The 22,785-nt window shown below is 36.2% G+C and overlaps 1 protein-coding gene across 2 annotated transcripts in view; it reads right to left on the bottom strand.

Annotated features, from left to right (window-relative positions):
- Positions 1 to 962: 962 nt before the first annotated feature.
- agap3 (ArfGAP with GTPase domain, ankyrin repeat and PH domain 3) overlaps positions 963 to 22,785 on the bottom strand; it is a 281,531-nt gene continuing 259,708 nt past the window's right edge. For both annotated transcript variants that reach the window (XM_088643061.1, XM_088643059.1), the window contains exons 17-18: positions 11,464 to 11,719; positions 963 to 8,536 (exon numbers count right to left, since the gene is read on the bottom strand). In XM_088643061.1, coding sequence (XP_088499187.1) covers positions 8,321 to 8,536; positions 11,464 to 11,719 — 472 coding nt within the window. In that variant the 3' untranslated portion in view covers positions 963 to 8,320. The remainder of the gene's footprint in view (positions 8,537 to 11,463; positions 11,720 to 22,785) is intronic.

Below are 22,785 nucleotides of genomic sequence, written 5' to 3'. Positions count from 1 at the left end.
ACTAATTAACTGAGTCTAAACAGAGAGGAAAACTCACTTTAGACCTGAGCTGACCTGAATCTAGATTGTCTGCTGCTCCTCTTCCAACTCAAAGTAAATAGTTTTTAAGGGCATTTTAGATCATTTATAGCATCAAACAACTGACATGATCTCTAAAAGAGAACTTCATCTGTGGTGAAAGCTATCTTGATGCCTAATTTAACACTTCCACTCAGTTGAGGTTCCCAGTAAAAAAAATAGGGTATGGTAAAAATAACTACCTTTAAGATCAGATCAGATCACTTTATTGCCCATATACAATTTCTTGTATTAGGAATTTGTCTTTTCGCATACCCCAAACTTGCTCTCCATGAGACACACAGACAGGGAGAGAAGCTTAGGGTCAGAGCTCAGGGTCTGCCATTTATACAGCGCCCCAGGAGCACTTGTGGTTAAGGGCCTTGGTTGGGGGCCAAAGGAGTAGGATTCCCCTGCTGGCTGCGGGATACGAACCGGCAACCTTCCAGCCACAGGTGCAGATCCTTAGCAACAGAGCCACTGCACTGCCCTTTGATCTATCACCTAGTGAATCTGCTATACTGCATGTCCGTAAAGAATTAAAGAAGATAATTTATTTCAGGAACTTTTCTACTATAGCACAACTTGAAAACAAAAAATAAAACATGTAGCATTTTATTCTTTACTATGACTAAGGTTTACTGGAGCTTACAGAACAACACTTTGTTAAGTTCAGACAAAATTGAATTCCACATCAATTTTAAAAGAGAATAGACTCTTTGACCCCAAGCTGTCTTTTGTCTCACTTCTAATTTGTCTACTTTAGAAACTCTTACAAAATGATGAAATATTTAAAAAACAATATTTGACTTCATGATCTAGAATATTATGCTTTATTCCTTTGTACCAGATAGGCATAGTGTGTTTTTCAGTGAATTTCAAAGTAAAACTGCAAAGGCACAAACTTTCTTATCCCCACAATTTGGGTACAGCTACATTACTTTATTGGAGCATTTATTATCAGTCAACAGTCATCCAAGCACATAGCAGCTTTTTTTTTGCTTTTGCCTTGCTTTGTGTTTTTTAAATGCACAAAAAAAATCAGAACAATATTTACATACTGCAATATAAATATTTCAAATGTACATTATAATACATGAAGTACCTCACAAGTCAGGCAATGTATAAGCATTGGAACATATCCATAAAACCCCAAATACTAAGAAAAAAATAAAAATACAGCAAATTAGAACAACTTCAACAACATAAAATCATATGGAGTGAGCATGGCTACATTTTAGGGAAAGTGCTCCCGCAAATAGTTTGGTTGGCTGTTTCCTTTTAATATCACAGGGTAAGAAAAACTCCAATCCTTCACCGCAATGCTCCCATGCATCATTCCCTTTTCAAATGCAGTTAAACTGAGCTATTCCAAACCTCTGGGGCTTTTTGAGCCAGCCATTTATTTTTTTAAATATCTTTTTTCCCTAAGAATCAAGGGACCATTGACAATGATCAGAAAATACAGGGATGTTGTAGAACATATCTTATTTCTTGTTTCACCCCATCATTTGTAAGCAGTATAAAGGACAGGAAGACTCACAGGAAATTTTGATAGGATGAGAGTGACATGTTCTGCTTAAGGTATTTTTTTCCCCAAAAAAAATCATCCCTCCAGTAGACTTGCTTGGAAACTCCCTTACGCAACTTGGTTGTGATAACTCATTGCTTTATTCCACTTACATTAGCCATCTTATCTCAGGAATAATGACAACTATACCTACTTTTCACACTTACAACAATGGCTATATATCTATCTGCTCTTTTGTATACCAAGTGCTTTTCTTTTATCAGAAAGCAGTCCTCATGTGATATCTGCATTTGCTAGCACCTCTTTAGAAATGGATGTAGATGAGGCACCAGTCCCTAAAGCAAAATTCAACACCCAGTCTGGCAAATGCATATGATAAAGCAGAGATGTGAAAATGAGAAGAATGCACAGAATGTGAAGGCAACCTACCTGACAGCTGACAGCCTGAGCTTTGCTGGGAGACCCTCACTTAAAAGTACAAGCATGCTGACCATGATTTCTACACTCATGATTTGCTTAATGGGGGTAAAATCCTTAAAATAGGAGAATGCTTATGTGCCTCTGGAGGTCTTCTCCATCACCAGCACACCCGAGCATCAGTTTTTGGTTTATATCTGATTCATTGAGCATGCTGTTTTCCAAAATGTAAGAAGAAAACGACCAATCATGCATTTTTACTTTTGTGCCTTGAGATTTTTGGATGAATAACAGCATTGATTATGGCATGCTTATACCGCCCCTACCTTCAGTGCTCCAAAAAACAGCTTTTTGGGATTTTCCACTGTGAATAGGCTAAAGGGATTTCAAAGCAAGTCCTGGGTGCAGTAATTACTACTTGTTGCTAAAATATCTGTACAGGAGGAAAGCACTTATACTACAATATTTTGTTTCTAACCTGTTATACAACTGTACACATGGTTATTTAATCATTCACAACAATCAGTAAAATTACTCACACAGGCCCACATTCACACAAACCCTCACACAAGTACAACAGAATTGGCAACACAGTGCAGGAACATATCTCTTTGTGCAGATACTGTATCGACGGCCAAGGCTGCAGCAGGTTATCGCATTTCAGAGATGTACTATTGTGCACTTTTCAGTTGAGAGATGGCTATTAACAATGAAAGAAGCATAGGTTTTCAGGCCTGTTTGGATACTGTGGTGTAAAGAGATACTTTGTTATATCAATCATGCTTCACTGAATTAACAAAAAAAATCGGGCTCCAAATTATCAATGTAAATTATACTTTGTTCGCCATTAACGTGGTCAACTACTTAAAAAGATTTTAATTATTAGAGAATAAAAGTTCCATATTCTTCCTATACCCCACCAATTCTTAAACATTATTTTTAAATAGGTTATTTTATTTAGAAATGAAACTTATTTTGGTAGTTACAGTTTAGCAATGGCTTAAAATGTTATTATGCTTCACTATAATTATATGGTGCTATATTAGGTATCCTAGTATCCAAGTATTGTTTTGCTCAGGCCTAAGGCAGCATTTTATTGAGACTTTAGATACCACACCCCAATTATTTGAACATACTGAAAATTAAATTGATGAATTTAGGTAACAATGACTTGTATGAAAAAGCTTCATTTTTGCTTAAACAGAAATGAAGTGCATATCCCTGATATTTTCAAAGGCTAGTGCATTAATTTGTATGAAAGTGTTATGGGATTTTACATAACTTTGCAAGTAAGCATGGATATTCCATTCCAAATGTCAACTTTAAATGGCCGATTAACAGATTTCAAGTGTTTGAAAAAAACGTGCTATTGTTTTTTATTTAAATGCATCTCAAACCTTCTCAAATTCTCAACTGATACTTTAATTTCTCTTCTACATGCACAGCTTCAAATTTGGATAATATGGCAACTGAAACATAGAGGTTAACCTCTATAATATACAGTACAGTAAGATACAGGGCAATATTGAATTTGAAGTGTTGTAATACATATGGTGAAAAAAGACTTTTAAAAACTTGACTAGGACATTTTCTTTACTAAAATGCATTCATTTGCATGTACTCTATCGTAAAACATATGATAAACATAAAAACCCGAAAACTATAAAAATGTACCACTTTGGTGGAGAATGCATATACACGATTCAAGTTTTAAAAGAATATTTTTTACAATTAAAGATGATAAATCTAAGAACTTTAAACCTGCAGAATTTCTCCAAAAATAATAAAAAATGACTCAAAAGTTTATGCAATAAAAACCTTTTTCTGGAAAAAAATGCACTGGAGCAAATCTTTGGGAAAAAGAATTCTCCATTTTACAAAAAACAAATACAAACACCTTTATTAATGTAGTGAGTGCTTATCCTTTTGTGTTATGGAATTTATTTTGCTTAAAACTGATAACAACTGTTGTCATGGCATCACATAGTAAACCTTCATGATACAACAGAAATTATATGCTGCGTGCTGATGTTGCTAAAAAAAGTTGCAAACCCAGTAACATTTATCAAAGAGCATCATAGCTTTGGTTAAGGTTTTCAGATTCCTTATTCATCCTGTACTAAGTCACCAAAATGTCGACCTTGCTGAGTTACAACAAGACAGCTTATACTAATAAAAACAGGGCAATAACCTAGACAACCTTCATATGATCCTGAGTATTTGGCATATCGGTGTCACACATACGCATATGTTTCTTAGCAAAAACTAATCTCATTATATTCTTCATGCACACAATTCCAGAATTATGTTTTGAAACATTAGATCTGTTGCATACTATAGGTAAGAACATTTTAGTTGTGCAGAATGCCTTAATCTTACCCTGCAATGGCAACCAAGAAATGAGGCACCTCCAGAGGTGGCTGGCAAATATTTCAAAAACTTGAAATCAGAACTATCAGATAAAACTATAAGCTGGCTAGATCTGACAAGATAGGACAGAAAAACACTGCAACCCTTTCAGCTAACCTTTGACGAAAATGCAGATGCCATACGTATGAAGAGCCAACAGCAATTGTTCTTTTGAAAAAGCTCCACTCTTTTAATGTGTGTAGTAGGATGATGATTTAATTGTACAGAACTGTCTGTCTTTGAATCAGTCTTAACATTCACTGCGGTAACCTTAATACACGCAAATACAGAGTGAGCAGGATAGTGAAGCCAACCAACAAAATTACATCTACGTCAAATAAATAGTGTGGAAGGCCAATAAAATCATTGTCTGTCATGACCACCCCTTGCACAGTGAGCTTTTGAGCTCCTTCCCTCATGGTGTTGATTTAGACTACCTAGATTTAAGTGCAAAGAACTTTAAAGTTAAAAAGTTCTAAACCAGCTATTAACCAGCTTAATTTGGACAACTGTAGTTTCTACTTTATTTAAATATTTATTTTCTTTCTCACCATACATGTACAGTATGTTTCTTATTTACTAACGGGTTCATGTGCTTAATGTATTGTGTTATTAGTTTTACCTGTCTAAGACGCAAATTTCAAAAGTGGGACAATAATGGACATAAGTCTCCTTAGAAATTTTTTTGTGATTTGTAGCAAAGTGGTAAAATTTAAATTCAGCATTCACCATTGGGATAAAGTCAGAATTAAAAATGCAATTTTGCATCATATAATATGGATTTTGCAATTCAAGAAGCATAGAGGCATCTTTGAAGGATGTCCGCACAGGAACTCAAATACAATTTAAACTATAGCATATAGCAACACAGAAATTTTACAATCCCCTTTTCCAGATTTTGCCTGTAACTCTAAGGCCACAAGACTGGTCATTTAATTATTAATTAATTAAGTCACTTTTCTTATTTGAGACATATTGGTTTGCCCCCTAGTTGCCAAGAATGCTCTTCCCATACGCTTCACAGTAGGACAGTGCATTAGACATTAAACAGCCTTGGTCTCAGACTACAAGACTGACTATAAGGCCAACTGGTCTGTACTTGATAAATGGCTACCTTTAGTTGCTTCTGTAGAAAATAACCCACTGCTCTTTTCAATAAAAAATCTGTACAGTAAGAAACTACATCACCTTACTGCAGGTTAAACAGATCATTGGAAATCGCTAAAACCCCTTTAGGATGCAAAGACATCGAACAGTCCATGAGTTAATAGAGTTAATAGCTAACGTATCAGCCTTTTGCTCTCTAACACTGTTAAATATGGTGAGACAAATGGGCCCCAAATCTGTAACGAGATTCTAACCAACAGGATTATCACAGAAGGTTTATATTTTCCCTTTATGTACAGTTAGAGTATTGAAGTCTACATAGTTCTGTGCAGAAATATGTGACTTGTGAAAATAACATCTTTAATCTAGAATTTGTTTCAAAACAGTGATGGATGTCACTTTTACAAGCTTCTAAATGTACAGTAACTGGGCATGCTTTTATGATCTAACTATCCTATAATTCAAAACAAAATGGATAGTGAGCAAAAAGAAAAAAAACATTTTAAACTATACTCTTGAACTGGAAAACAGACAAAAACAGAAACATGCTACTAGAATAGTCAAAATCTAAACCTGATCTGATAAGGGTCACACATAATTGCCAGTGACTTGAATCAACTACAGTAAAAAAGAATATATTCATCTCTCTAAAATGTAAAGTTCATTGCACTTTTGAAAAGTAAAAAACTAATACTAAAAAATAAAGAACTGTTCAAACTAAATGGAAAATTAAAACAATATTTTGTAAGTTGAGTAAGACACTATACATTTTTTTATTCGTTTCCTACTTAAAAAAAACAACACAAAAAGTAGTAAACAGTTTGGCAGTATAATTTATGACCCATACAAAAAATGGTAAGAGCAATGATTTAGATTTTTGTTATTCTGTAAAAGAATAGTGACTAGACCATTTACTAGTTGAAACTGACATTCAATAAGCATTTAAATTATTATAAGGTAGTGAACTGTGGTGCATTAGATTTAGTGTTTAAGCACAGGCTTTTGGAAACCATTTAAAAGTTTTATTACATCTATTTTAATTAGTGTTAGCACTGCCTGCAAAAGAAAAACATTCTGTTTGTTCTGACAGTTTATGTCATAACAATGGTTTAATTTCTTCTCTAGACTTTAACCTCACAATACCTGCTTCTCAGTATGAAGGGTGACCTGTGCAGTACAAAAAAAAATAAAGTGCAAGAAAAGCTTATTTTAGCTGTTACTTTCCCCCTTATTAAAGTCTTGTGGCCACAAAAGTGTTGCATTAAATTATTTTTGGAGAATTCCTTTTGATTACAAGCTTCACACTTTATGTTTGAATTTGCTTTGGTCTTAAATGGTTTTAAAAGTACAGCTGGAAGACAGATGTAATGACACATTAAAGAAATTTGTAAGAACAGGAGGCCATGGAGGCCAACAATCACAGGAAAGATGCATGTCCACCTAATCATTTTGGACAGAAAGAAGAACCTATGGCTTTGGGCACTAGAAAAAAGTCTGAAAGGGGCTCAGATTTTTGCACAGAACTAAGGACCAAACTCTGCTATAGTGCATTATAAAAAATACTGCAACTGCATGAGCAGACTCTTTAGCATTTTGGTTTTAAAGTGTTTCAACCACCAGGGTCCTTAAATGGGTAAACACATTATGTACTGAAAAACAAACAAACACACAATCAAAACACAACTGGATACTGGACCAAAATATTTTAAAAAGGAATCTATAGGACCCACTCCACCATGGGGCTCTTTTAAAGTCCATTGTCTTCTATAGAGCACAGGAATACTTCTAAAATGAAAACTGGCATTTTGGACCAGGTCCATCTAAGCCACAAAAAAGGCAAATAGCTAAGGCAACAATAGCAATGAAAAACAATACATGATCACTACAATGCTTGGAAGCTGTTGAGACAACGGAGAGCACAGAACTGCATTAAAGCTGTAGTGTAAAGTAGATGCTGATGTCTTACAGACCTCAACACAGATAAGTAAAGCCCTAGTATATGGGCAAGCGTCGGCTTCAAACATGACCGGAAAATGTCTTCTGTCCCAGTGCAGTACTGTGTTAGTCCTATACAACAATGGTGAGCTTGAAGAAGAGTTTTTGTACGCTGCCAAACATCGGAGGGGAGAAAAACAAAAGATTAAGTTAAATAAAATAAACTGAGTTGAAAAAAAAGCTGAAACCTTAAAAAAAGTTCAATCAATTACATAAACCACAACTCAGTAACACTGTTATTTGGCTGAAGCCTGTAGTGTGGAGACATTTCTCTCCAATTCCTATTAAAAAATTGTGCATTTTTCTTTCATACTCCCACACCTTGTAGTTGTCTTTTATTTAAATCTTTGCAAAATTTAGGCTCGGACATAATTATAAAAATGACACAAAAAAAAATAGAAAAAAAATACCAGAGCCTGGAGCTACATCTGCGGTGAACCTTTGAATTAAGGAAGCTCCTGACCAAACAAAGCCACGTATTCCCTTGTCACCATCTGTGTGCTGTTACTAAAAAAAAGAAGGGGTGTTCGGTTTTGTAAATCAACTGACGTTTTCTTTCCTTAAGGGTGGTACAAGAATAAAGAATAAAGGGAATCCTGACGTTATCCCCCCTGAGCCCTTGCTGCCCCTGTGTGCTTCCAGCCTACAGTTGAGTACTGGTACCCATTTCCTGTTGCCATGGAAGCACTTCTCAGTCATGCACACCCAGTCTGCTAATGAGGAGGGAAAGGTTAGGTAGGGAAGGACTTGGCAGGAAATACAGTGTAACATATGGCTGGTGTCACTTTGCCCTCTCTCCCCGGGCTAGATGACACTGGCACTGCGGTTCAGCTCGCACTGGGAGTTGTTGTTAACGTTGGTATTTCTGCGGGACAAGTTAGGTGTAGGAACTGGGATGAGGTTGTCGTTGGGGCAACCATGCTGCAAGAGGATGTCAATACATTCCTGACTGCCTGCTCGCCGTGCGTAGGCCAATGGCGTCTGCCCTCGAGCATCCCGGCTCTTCACATCCACGCCATACTGCAAGAAGAGAACAAGTCCAGAGTGAGACAGAGAGGTGCAGATAAGCACAAAATTTCTCAAAGGAGTCATAAAACGATTGTAGTTCAGGTGGTGTCCTAAGTTGTTAACTTGAGTAAGTTAATGGAATCACTACACAACAGAGAATGGGCATGGAAAACCTAAATGCCCACATTTTTAACTTTTATGAAAAAAAATATTTTTTCACTTTTATAACCCAGCAAGAAGTCTCCACGATTTTTCAACATTTCTCAGTCCTTCTTAGGGCTGAAGAAAGCTTTTTCATTTAAGTTAAACAATTAATTTGGCTCTTAACTTTATATTTTTAGAAAAGTAGAAATGGAAAAAACTGCAAATACATTGATCTAAGAAATATTATCTTTACAAATGAATAAATGGTGGTTGCTCATTTTTATTATATATTGTGAACACCATTAAATAAACCTGATAAAATAAGAATCAAACAAACAATAAACACATGCTTATTGAAAGTACAAAATAACAAGGATTACAATAAGAGGAGGCCATTCTACACATCTAGCTCATTTGATTGATAATAGCTAATTGATATGATGTTTTATACTGTTCCAGACCCTCACAATCCACTGAGTAAAAAAGTTCATACTATGTTCTGCATTTTAAATGCACTTCACTGTAGTTTCCACCTGTGTCCTCAGTTTAGCTTGTCAATATAAAGCATTAAGTATATAAGTATATATATAATATCATTAATATCAGCATTAAGTATATAATATAAAACAAATCAATGAATGACTGATCTTTACTAAACTGCTGGCAAGATCTTAATTTGTGAGCACTAATGAAGTTTCATTCATATTTGCCTGTATGAATTTCATGGATCACAAACCCCTTATTGAATACTTTGTGCTATCCTCCCGGGAGCCTGCTGATTGGTTTGGTCCACTGTATAAGACAGGTGTTGTTTCTAAATAAAGGCTGCTCAATGCAGCTGATTAATTCCAGTTGCATTCTGCTGTATCCATCACTTCTCAATGACAACATAACTCTTTAGTTCTACCGAGTACAAGTTACATTGATAAGATACAACAGATGCTATCCATAAAAGCACATTTTATAGGAAATGGAGGAATAATAATTTTTCAGGCAGGTACTGTATTAAATTCTAAAAGGTTGTAAAAGACTAATTACAGTTTTCTGCAGCGTTTTGGACTTTTAGCTGTGCTGAGAGATTTCAACAGATTTAAAATAGTCTGCATTAGATGGGAAAGGTATAGCACTTTTATGTTATATGAAAATAAGTTTTATTACTACAGTTAATGTTTATGCTGATATAAACAGACAAATCTGACAGACAGTTTGAATACATTTGACAAGATTGAAACTACATGGGTTAAACAATTAAAGCTTTTAATGTCAATTTTGGAAAAAAAACTACTTTAATTATCTAACTGTTTAAAAATGAACTATTTCAAGTAATGAAGGGATTGGTTACAGCAAAGATCTGCACTTAAATGACTTAATTATTCAAGATCTATTAGATGAGATTACTGATATGAAATAAAGCAGGTGAAAGATCAAGACATTAAATTATTTACTCCCAATATCTGATTTTTGAAAAGAGAACAATGCTGTCCCAAATGCTGAAAACTTTCACTGCAGACTGTGTCCTTCTCCATCTTATTTACCACAGGGTACAGGATAAAGAATCAAATTCCCCAAAGGTTCTTCCCAAATAATGTTCATAATGTTTAATTTCTCAGCATAACCACTGTAGGTCACACATTTTCAACATTAACTAATAGTATATATTTGTATATATTTATATATTTTTGCTTAACAAGGTTTAATCACATCTTGAAAGTGCTGCAAATGTCAGATTCAACTTCAAATTATTTGTTACTAGGTCTAATAGGGCTACATGTTTATAAAATGACAAAACCCAGTTTCACAAGCTAAACCAGTAAAGAGCTTGACAGCTATTGGAGTCCCTCCTGAATACTGCATTCACATGCGTAAATATTCTTCTGGCTGTACAGAAAGCTTCACCCCCTGTGAATCAGTAGATCCCTTCTGATAAGCTTCATTATCTAGTTTCCTTCTAACCAGGGATAATTACATAAAACATTGAACAAGCAGGTAGAACCTTAAACATCCTGTCTTCAGTTCTGACTCCTTTTGAAAAAAGATAACATTTCAAAAGCAGCATTCTTCATGAACAGGAATCCCTCGATCTACTGTTTTGCTACTGGTTTAGGTGTAGTATTCATCATGACTGAAAGTTAAAGTGTGAAGATATCTGACAATTTTGACTCGCAGCCTTTCATGATGTTTCACTCCTAATAATAGATTAAAACATTGTGAATCCCAAATTGAATTAAAATTAAAAGCCTCAGTAAGCCTGATTTGATGTGGTTGTGCTCTATTGTCCACTTCTAAAATGTAACTAAACATTTTAGTAACACCACATCCCAAGCACGTTTGTTTTAATGAGCTTAATAAAATAACAGAAAGCTGTGAACATATAGCATATATATTACACCTAATATACTGTACTTCCACAAATGTTTGTGGTGAGGTCTCATGAGGATTTCCAAATAGACAATGTGACAAAACAAGACAGGGAAAACCCAAACTGGCACTTGTTTGTTGTGGGATCTTATAATAAAATATATAAAGTAAATATGTATAGTAAAATAGACATTGGTGGTCCCGCTATTTTTTTTAAATTTCAAAGTTCAGAATGAGCTACCTTAAACAACACCAGATCAACTTGAAAAGCAAGGAGATGATCACAAAAATAAAGAAAAAAAACAACATGGGTTGTTTTCTCATAGCAAAGAAAGTTTTGGTATTGGTTGTTCTTTTGAAACTGTGACATCTAGTACTTTATTTTCTTATGGGCTCATCACAGAGGGCTTGACTTTCACAATATGGGCTTAACTCACCCAAACCAGGAGCTGTGTGATGACCACGTTGGCCATGGCACAAGAAAGATGGAGTGCAGTGCGGCCGTCCCCATCACCGTAGGTCTCGTTAACCTCCTCTTTGGAGCCATGGGCCAAGAGCAACACCACCAGCCGCAGGTCATCCTCCACGACGGCTCGGAGCAGCTGCTGGCCCAGTGGCACGTCCGACTGAGGCAGCAGCAGCAGGAAGAGCTTTTGCTCGTACTTCGCCCGGATCCAGCGTTCCTTCTCCTCCCTGCGGTGACAGCCATCGAGACATGATAGACGGTAGTGGACACAAAGCCAGAGAGGAAAAGGTACGTTAAACTCAAAGACACTTCTTCAGTGTGCAACTGAGGATTCCTTAAAAACAATTTTATTGGCATACTTCTCACAATGCATATTGCAATGGAAAACATCCTGAGCCCAAGCAACTATCTAGGGGGATTCATTATACAGTAACAGATTATTTTCCTATGGATTTTGGTTTCAAGCTTTAGAATCCCAGGCACTTTAGGTACAAAACATCTGGCACAGACAAGAAAAGGTTAAAAATCACACTATAATTTTATAAGCAAGACCTTTATTAAATTACTGAAGTAAAGGTTCCTTAATGATGCCTACTGAAATCACTAAGTACTAGAGCTTGACTGCATATATCATAAACTTTATCTTCAGAGTGTAATATAATGGAAAAACAACTGTAAAAAGTTAGAAACATCAAGAGGCTGTGAAGCTATAAGGAGCATTGACAATGTGAAACTGGTGGATGGAGGGTTAAGTCTGGTTAGCTATCTAAAGGTTACACATTGTGAACAGCATGTCTGCTACTAACAATACAGAGGAGCATGTTTTTATCTGTGCTGTCAGCCTTCTTGTTTGAAAACGCTGGACATTCACAAAAGATCCAGCTCCAAATCTCCCTCCCTAGCCTCCCAAGGGTGAGGGAGGGTGCAAGCGGGATCGATCGTGCTGAATACCACTGAAAAACTAGGAGGGTTTTGTAAGAAGAAGAGAGGAGAAAGATTCTGTCTCCCTCAGAATTCTATCTGTCTTCATCTAGGCCAGTTTTGTCAACGGCAATGAAGTCAAATAATAAAAATCAATATCCAACTCTCTGAGCATGCTCAGTGCATGGCTAACCCTTGACCTGGCCCGGCTGGTTGATAAGCGGAGCAGAAAGGCACTGTTGTTTGGGTGTCTGAGTGAGTGACAGAGAGAAGAACTTGCACTGATAGGGACAAACAACCATCCTGAAGTGACAGGCCCTCAGAGGCTATCAGTCAGAGTTCTGACGTCACTTTACATTTAACCATCTGTCTTTAGTGAGCTGGAGACAAAACACAACAACAGAAACAACGACAACAATAACATCTGTAGTCATGTTTTAAATCATCTCCTGGCAGAGGGTTATGGAGGCAGAGGCGACTACGATTATTGTTCTGTATAATAATGCACAACAAAACCTCAAAGTGACTCTGTGGCAGAATAAAGCAGTTAAACATTAGTGGAGGCAGTTACGTATTACTGTAGACAAACAACTAAAGTATATGTCTGCAAGACCTCTGTAACTCATAAACCATTACTTCCTCATTGGTGCTCAAGCCTGAACTGTAATACAGCCATGCCAAGCAACTAAAATGATGTCCAATACTACACTCAAGACACAGCATTTTATTCAACTCCAAGGCAGTGATTTAAGAAGCCAAATACATAATGAAGATTGTATTACTGTGATATATTTAACATATCTGTTTTGCACATCAGCCATAAAACATTTACTGCCACGTCTTTCAATAAATTTTAAAAATACAACACAATATTTTAATGGAAAACTGTTAGAAAATGTAATAATTAAAATATGCTATATATATTAGCCTGAGAACAATGTATTGACTGGTGTTGTAGAACATTAAAAACAAACACTATTTATTTAAATTTCAGAATAATCTAAACAATCAAAGACTACATTTAAAGTATACATAATTTATAGTTTAAATACTCTCTGACAGCTTATTCTGCCACAATGCATGAATCGTAATTGATGACATGAAGCCATAGTAGCCTTTTCTGGTTTTCAGTGTTAATCTGTAACGAATTACCAGTTCTTCATTGCATCTGGACAACCCAATTAGGCCAGTCAAATATAAGGCAGCTTCTGCTCACTCTTCTGCTACAGGTATGGTAGTGATAAGGTGTCATGTTAAGATAATTTTCCTGATCTTAATCGTTATATGAAAGAATTCAGGCCTTTCAAGGCCTTTCCCGTTCACAGCATTTTCAGAGTAACTACAACAGTGTCACATTGTGACACTTGACACCAGAGGCTGACAAGAAACAGCAGACTCTTGATGAAACACTGATGTCAAAGGCTACACATATTTAGGAATTTATTCTAAACAAGACAACAGCAATGCTTTTGTTAGCTGAGAAAAATAAAGTTTTCTAAGAATCTTAAATAGAAAATGTGGAAAATGGCTGGTGCATAAAAGTTAATGGAAACTACATGCATACCTGCCATAACTAAAATATCCTCAATCACTAAAAGTAGCACAAATATTATCATATTGCACATCCTGTAGTGACAGGAAGGTACTACGTCAAATCCTGTTGCAGGTACTACTTCATATTTGACCTTTAGAACAATCCTTAGATGAAAATGTTTTTCAGGGGTGTTTTAACATTATATACAGACTGTTATGATCTTAGTTAGGAAGGCAAATAGTATAAAGAAATCAGAAGGACTTTGTAGGTTAGTGCTTATCTTTTGATATATTAAGTACTGCATCTGCTTCAGTACTGCATTTATGAATAGAGCTAGACATCACCATCCTCTCCCACAAGCTGCTGACTCACATAAGGCCAATTGCCTGAAATGTAAGAATCCTCTCTTTGGCACTACAAAATTCAAACAAAAAATAAAATTTAAGACTAATGCAAAATAGATTTCTCTTTGTAAGGCTGTAGAATAAAGTTTAAGCATAAGGGAGCTATCGGAAATCTCTTGGATGCTGCCACTTGAAAGAGAAACTGGAAAGGAAGTGAAATAGTAATCCCCACCCCGCCTTTGTTTTAAATATAAAAGAAAACTAAACAGTGAGAAGTTTGGGTAGCAGGGAGAAAATCGAGACTCAAAGCTGGCATTTCCCCTTGGCCCCTCTGTGGCAGGAAAAAGCAGTTCTGAATGAGAGGCAGATTTAGCATGTCAAAGCTAGAGGAGCGGAAAAAAAGCGAGGAGGAAGAAATTTACTCTCTCCACAGGGGAGAAACCGAGAGGCAGAGGGGGACAATATTCAGGAAATCCAGCAGATGACACCCCCCAAACTCTCCACCCTTACAGCACATACTTCCACTGTGCTCAGAGGTTGCTTAGGGGACAGAGGAGTGGTAGACAAGAAACAGCAGAATGGGGAGTTCATTTCTTACGAATTGGAAAGTTTGCTTTTAGGCTTGACATGCAGACAATATTCAAACCATATTTAGGAGGCATATTTTTTATTGTTTTCGCAGTTTCTGATTAACGCACAACAAATTGCAAATATAATGACGTTACTGACCTAGGAACCAAAAGAAACAGCTTCTCTGTTGAACTTTATCTAAATTGTGAAAAAAGTAATTGATATGGTATACTGTGCTTTCCATCCCATTCAATAGACAGATTGACCATCAATGCATGGGCCACACATTAAAATATCTAAAGTCTGGGGAAACGAAAGTCAATTGATATTTTACAATGGATTTTGAGATAGTCCATTCTGAAGACTGCCAAATATATATATTTGAGTTTATTCGAAAATAATGCACAAAATATAAGACAGTAACGAGTGTAAGTGTAAGAAATGGTAACATTTTCAGAAAAACACTGACTGAGGATGGGGTCTTGTGGACATAATCCAAGAAATATTCAATCTACTGTACCTCTGAGTGATCTATCCTATTTTCGGATGCATATATAGGTAACAGAATATTTAGAGCACATGATTATTTGTTTTATATATTTCTCAAATATGTAAGACTTTTAGTGCCTTTCATTGTTTCCCCCTATTTTTAAGAGAATAGCTCTCTCGGTGTAAAACACTTGCCAGGAATGGATTGTGACTTCAACGTAATTAAGTAGCAAATGGCAGAATGATTTCTGAACTGAGCACCCCAAGCCCATCCAGTAAAGAACACATGACTGAATTCAAATAAAGAGGAACAAACAAGAGTAATTAGTCAGGCCTGAAAGACAACAGGAAATGGGGATTTATTGGGAAATGAGAGGCAGACGGAATGAAAGAGAGAGAGACAGGGAATGAGCATTCTCCTTCCCTGTTAGCTCCCTCCTTCAAGGACCTTTTTATATATGAAAGGGGGGGTAAAAAAAGGGAGGGGGGTTTAAGGTGGATCCTGCTCGGGGAAGCTATGGAGAATGCACACACATTAAGCACAAGAAAGGCCCTCCTGAACAATCAGGCAGTAACAACTCACCCACCCCCATCTCAGAGTTTAGAATCCACAACAGAGACATCAAACATTGACTGAAGAACACAGGGAGAAAAGGGGGGAACTGTCCAAACAACACTCTCAGCAGGAGGACCCATGCCGTTCTGAGGGAAGTGTCCCTGTAGACTGCAGTTTAACCTCCAGCCAGAGAAAGAGGGAGTGAAGCAGACCCATTGAAACAGTAGGGCCCCTGTGCTTCAAAGGTTGCTAGGGGCTGGGAATGAGAGTTGACATAGTAAAAATTCAAAATAAGTAAGTCCCTTCAACAGCGGTGTTTTTGTTACTTTAACTTCATTTGTTTTGGTTTTTCTTCAGCCCTTGTAGACATTTTTAATTACCCCTGAAACAGCTCCTCAAGTCTAACGCTGATCCCTGGGACTCCCTCCATCAGTCATTCTATCTTGGATTTTTTTTTATTTTTTCAATTTTTAAATGAATGAAGCATCCTTTGGCTACAGATTAAAATGACAAAACAGACCAGGCAATGTAGTCTTAGTGTCTGATCTCATCTCATAACAAGGTAAACTGCACATTGAAAAAGAAGTTTCCAGAATCTGCAGATCCACATGAAGTAACCTGTGGCTTGATTAGGGTGGGTATAATTCCTAATTCACCAAACAGTAACAATCGCACTGTCTTCCCATCATTCATTGCAGCCTTTAAATTTGAAGCAGAAACTCGTTTTTTACCATGAGGCTGTGACATCAAAAAAGTTAATAAATTTCGGTTTTACATTAATATTTTTATACTGGAATACAGCTAAATGATGTTGTCATACCCTATGGAAACAACACATCTTTAGTATTATGTAAGCTCCTTTTTTAGATTATAAAGTGCACCGACTCAGACAACTCTCCTGGGAGAAATATCCACTGTGCACAGTTCCGGAAAAGAATCTATACAAATCCTAGCTAAAGAATTCTGGATTGCAAGTGTCTATGCATATAAAGACTTCTATTCAACAAAATCCAACACATTTAAATACATTCTACCAAAATCTCAAAAAATCCCATAAGTGTTATCTTATTAGAGCCTTATAAAGATTTTTGACATAAATCTAAGCACAATTATCCACCTCTGAGACAGAAGAATTGGTTTAAAAAGGAAAACTAAGGATATCTTCTAAGGGCCTTCCACAGTCCAAAGAGCAAATAAACTCGCAAATAGAATTTTCTAGTCATGCTTTGCTTCCTTTATTATTTTACAACTAAGTCTCTGTAAGCCTGGGCTTGCATTTCACTGTACATATAATTAAACAATGAAACTCCAGTCTCATATAGCATTGTAAAATCAATCCTATTTACCTTAATTGGGAAGCAATTATCTCCCTGAGATTCTACTGCCATTGCATGTGTGCATTATTTTACCCAAGAGAACAGAGGCACAAAAGAACTTATGCATATTTTCAAGAATATTTAATCAAAACAGAAGAAAAACATGATATTTGTAACAAAGGTGCTCTTTTAAACACGTTCTTAATTTTTTTTACCTCTAGATACTTTGTACTTTGTTTTCTTCGGTACTATACTAGTGAAATGTATCAAAAAGCTATATCTAAAGAGAAGAAAAAGGTTGAAAGGTTGGTGTTTCTCCATATTCCCTGATAACTTGTAGTATCATGTCTGTGTACTACACTGTACATGTCTCTGACTGTTTCTTTTTATTTTATACATAATTGTTTGCAGTGCAATATATATTTTATGTTTTTAATTCTAGGACTCTTGCTATTGTAAGTATTGTAAGCTCAAAATATATGACAAAAAGGTCAGAAAAAAAGCAACTTTAAAATTAAATACCATGGATTCTTTTAAAGACAATTTAGTTTTCTTTGCTATTTCAAATTAAGTCTTTTTATCTTCAGAATAATTTTAATTAACATTTTTATGCTACCTGTCTGGTTATTATAACTGTCATTCTGCTTAAGCACAACTAGATCTTGTTGTCGTACATCACAGGGAAGAGGAGAGTCGAGAAGATTAAGGGCATAAACTGACTTGCCACAGAATTGGATTTATTGTGACATTAATACTGTTGTCAGTATCAACCTGATAAAGCAGGGCTGTTTGTGTGCTAGATCCCTACTGACCCACCTTATCTCCCATCATTAACCCTTTGTGACAGGCTGTCTCCCTCCCACACTCTTAGTAAAGCAACAAAGGCCCTGGCAGGAGCTGTCTGTGCCCAGTCTCTATTATCACTGGGGCTTTGAACAGATCAGGACTGCAGTCATCGAGCATCCGTCTTCAAATCAATTAAAAATCTTCTCAGATGGTTACTAGGAGTCCCTAACAAAACCGTAACAAAAGCACTGAACTACAAATAAGAATGAGCCCTTGAAACAAAACCTTTTTTTTACCCCCCAGATAAAATATTTAAGTTACTTAAAAAATCAAAACTGAACCTTTTCTAAAAATCACATTCAGTGCAGCATACAGTATATGTATACAAACTGGTGAGTTGTACTAATTTTATGTAGTACTTTTGCTTTATACAGTGGGCCTCAGGAGAATTTGAACAGAAAGGTGTTGAACATCTAAACACCTAAAACAAAGCAGCATTTCCACATATAAATTTCCAAAAAGGTGATGTTAAACTTTTCCTTTAAAGTTGTGTATTTTAACAACATCTAAAACTTATATATGTTCATGATTGTATGATTTTTTTTATGAACAATGAAAATATATTTAAATCAACTTAGAACTTAAATAAACACTTTCAGGCAACATTCTAGGAACACCTTGGATGCAAAAGTTATTGTCAACTTTCGTAATTCGTTGGCTGGCTTAAAGTTTGGTATAAAGTGTAAACCATTTTACACACTTTTCAAAAAACCCATTTGTGCGCAAATTTATTGAGCCCTTGAATTCCTATGTGAGATGTTAGTAATAAGCAGTATGCAGGCCAGTGTGCAACTGCTAATGTGTGTCCTTTCCCTGTCTGTGCTATTAATAACTGACCTGTGTGTGTAATTAAAATAAAGGGCTGGACAGAGACATTACGGTAATTAATTTGCCTAATTTAATTACTCACTCCTGTAACACGTTGCCTGCCAAGCTGGCTATTCTAAACCCACCTCTGTGGTTTGAACACAGTAGATGGGTTTAATTCTTTACCCGGGGGCTCTAATGGTTAATGTGTACTGCACTGGTCTCCCATTTAACAAAGTGCCACTTTAGAAGGAAAACTTGAAGAACAGTTAGCCTAATTCAAGGTCTAAAATGCACAAATTAAAAAAATATGCTCATAGCAAGTTTTTTTCCACTGGTAAAAGAACATAAATGTACCTTGAATAAGAGATGCTGACTACAGAGATATTTAGTGAATTTTGGCCTGTAATAGTTTGCTGTCAAGCACGTTGTCCACATACACACACTGGGCTCTGTCAAGATCTGACAAGGTAGTTTCTTCAAGCGTCAACAGGTGCCCTATTAATGATACCATCACAAACACTGCACTACTTACTTTTCTGCAAGATAATAGTTGTATAAAAGATGGGATGCTTACATTATTAACAATTTTAGTAGAAATGCCATATTTCTTAATAAAGTTGACATTTAAGTTTAAATTCATGTGCCCTCAGAGGTATCTGACGTGTTTTTTTTTTTATTCTCTCCTTCAAACTAAGGGCTTCAGCTATATTTTCGAACAAGTCGCAAAGGGCTGTGCAGCTGCTCCATTTTCTCAATCTGTATCAGTGACATTAGACTTTACAAACTGTTATGACCCAGAGACTGTAGGATTTACAGCCTGAAAATGGAACAAAATGCAATTGTCAAATATGTACATGAAAGAGCTAGTAATCTTCCTGTTCCTGGAATTTAATGGTTGACACAGCTTCTTTCTGACTGACTAAAAAGCAATGTCAAAAGACAGTACAAAAAGACCTCTCAAACAAAAATAAACAAGTCTTTTCCTCTTTCCGCAACACATGTCTGCTTAATTTTCATATGCTGTGGCACTGGTTTAAGATTGTAGCTGAAGAAGTGACTAGAGTAGTCTTCTCCAGCAGTTTTAAAAGAACTTCTCCACTAATCTTCACCACTAATCTATGAGAAGAACCCCGAGAGGAAATGAAGGAGTTAATGACAGCATGTTGGTATCAATGTGATTTATTTTTATTACTGCTTAGCCCCGCAAGGTTTGAGAATAGCAAATTATTTCTGAAACAAAGTGGAGGTCTTCATCAGAGCTATTACCTATGTGGCCCAGGGCAGGGCAGACGGCTGGGAGGTGACAGTGAGGCCTGTGAAGATGAGGGATAGCCGTCCAGATCTGGCTTTGCTTCAGGACAGTGCAGAAATGAAAGACAGAGATGGAGAGATGGGGGAGGGAATGGAGGTGGGTTGGAGGATATTGTGAGTCAAGCAGAAGTCTTTCCTCATTCAGTGTTGTGGTCTCACAGTCCTGCCAAGCAATTAGAGCTGTAGTGCAAAACACAACAACTGAAAGACGATAATTAAAACTACAACCCCTTTTTAATCTGCTGACCTAGAGATCAGTGCTATTTCTCTGTCCCAGCAACTTTACAGAAGCAGTGTGAATAATGTGCACATACTGTATCCCTGCTGCCCAGCACGGATTTATTTAACTATTGTAGAACACACCACGCATGGATTATTTTCTTAATCAGGAGCAGTTAAGAGTGTAATAAACAGTTAAATGCCTTTTAAATTTTTGTAAGGCAGAAGAAAGTTTATTTTTACAGTTCACTTTAGACTTTCGGCTAGAATAACTGTAACTTGTGTAGGTAAAGCTTCACTAAATAAGGCTGCAATTAAAAAAAATAGCAGTACGAAAAGCAGTCCTAGCACTTGCACAGTTATCTCCATTAATGTGAGTACTAGAATTACTTACAACAGTAAGACAGCATGACTAAGAAATCAGGTGCGTGGTGCGACTTCACCTAAGGATGCAAATTCATTGATAAAAGATCAAAAGTCTTTTTCTATATTAAACACCAGAGATGCATTAATTTCATCCAATGCTGGCCTTAATTTTGGTTTTAGAAATTCATGAACTGCCTCAATCATATTAGGATGCATTTAAATAATTTACAGTTTGAATAAAATATAAAAAAACAAATTATTTTCAAATCTAGTAGCAATTCTTTTTCTGTTTCAATCCATGACCGTGAAACACTGTAAATAGGGCAATACTTAAATCAGCTTCAGCATCTCTTGACAGGTGATACAGCTGAGGTGTACATATGACACTGCACTTCAGGATACACTTTTCCTAAATAACATCAAACAATACATTCCTTGAGACTGTATTAATCAATACTTTTAGATTCATTGAAATCATTGAATCATTGAAACTCCAAAGACAGACGGTTTATCGGGTATATTTCACAATATTTTGAAAATCTAAAGTTTCCAAAATTTCCCCCAACATACTTTGCCAAAGCATGAGATAATTATCTCATAAACAATAAATCTTCACCTAAACAAGAATTGTAGATCTGTTAAGAAGTACTTCTGCCCTAACAAATTACATAAAGAAAAACGCAGGTTTAAAAAGGTACTTAAAATACAATGTGCGAAAACAATGTAAAGGATTGTTGTGCTTAATACCCTATTTATCCTTCATGAATAACTCCTCAGACATTCTTTGTGCAATTTTAATCTGCACCTGACATTTGAATTTCAAATCTTTTTGCTTTAAAGAGCTACATCCATCGGGCTCCTTCAGGTTTTACTCTGCAAAACTGAGGGGACCAACACTATTTAATATGCAAAATCAATAAAACATGTCATTTTTCCCCCAGAACTAATAGGCAGCTGAGAGAACTAAACCATTTAAAAAAAGAAATAAAGAAGCTGCCCTGGCAGTTAAATATTAGGAGTGTTCACTAGAGAAATATGAAGCAGCCAGCTGTTTAGTCTCCAAGATGACTCCAATTCTTCAGCTCCATTTAGTGCACAGATCTGGTCTAAATCAAGCTCTCACACTAATGTGCCAGTGAATGAGAGTAATGGACTCGTCTCTAGTGATGTATCAGTGACAGAGCTCAGCAGGTCCAAGGGCGCAGCCCCTGGGGTCAGCTTTAACACAATAATTGTCTCGTTAATTACAAGCGAGGCATTACATCAAACTGTCACTCAGGTGGCTCGCCCAGGCACTATCCGTCACCCAAAAAACAATCAGAGCAGTGGGATGAGATTCATCCTTTTATTAATCCCCTCGCGCAACGGCAGAGCTGGATGGAATCACACCTGGCGACTTCGACAATAGTTGCCATATGGTCACCTTATTGTGTGTCTAGTAATTCAATTATTCTTAACCTAGTCTTGATCCGGTGCTTTTTGTTGAACTCCTAATAAACCCATTGAATTTTTTATACATATTTAATTAATCACTTAATATATAATGATGTTTTGCTCACATATTTATATGTTATGCCAGTACATTTACTACTTTGGCAGGTTTTGTTTCTTGATGCGCATTAAATGCATCATTAAAATGATAAGCATGCACTGGTAAGAGTGACAAAGCATGAAAGCAGGGATTCATAGGGTCTTCACCTTCCTGTGCTGCTCATTGTAGATTTCAGAAACAGATGAGAGAGGATGCTGAGCTGTATTTTTTATCCTACAAAATAAAATGTTATACTAATCTTACTCTGGAAAGCTCAAAGGCCTTGCTGCGCCAATGATGTGACTGACCAATAACAATACTGTAAATAAATTAAACACTGTTAAGATCATAAGTCAATTTTTGGTCTGTTCATTAAAAAATGAGAATTAAATAAATATTTACAATATATACAATAAATACACATTTATTTCTTTTTAAAAATGAAATGCACAAGCTCTTCATTGCTAGGAAAGCCAGCTT

The sequence above is a fragment of the Lepisosteus platostomus genome, chromosome 8 (assembly GCF_059453375.1).
Source record: "Lepisosteus platostomus isolate fLepPlt1 chromosome 8, fLepPlt1.hap1, whole genome shotgun sequence".
Taxonomy (NCBI): domain Eukaryota; kingdom Metazoa; phylum Chordata; class Actinopteri; order Semionotiformes; family Lepisosteidae; genus Lepisosteus; species Lepisosteus platostomus.
Note: the sequence above shows the minus strand (reverse complement) of the source record. Positions and strands in the feature narration are given on the sequence as shown.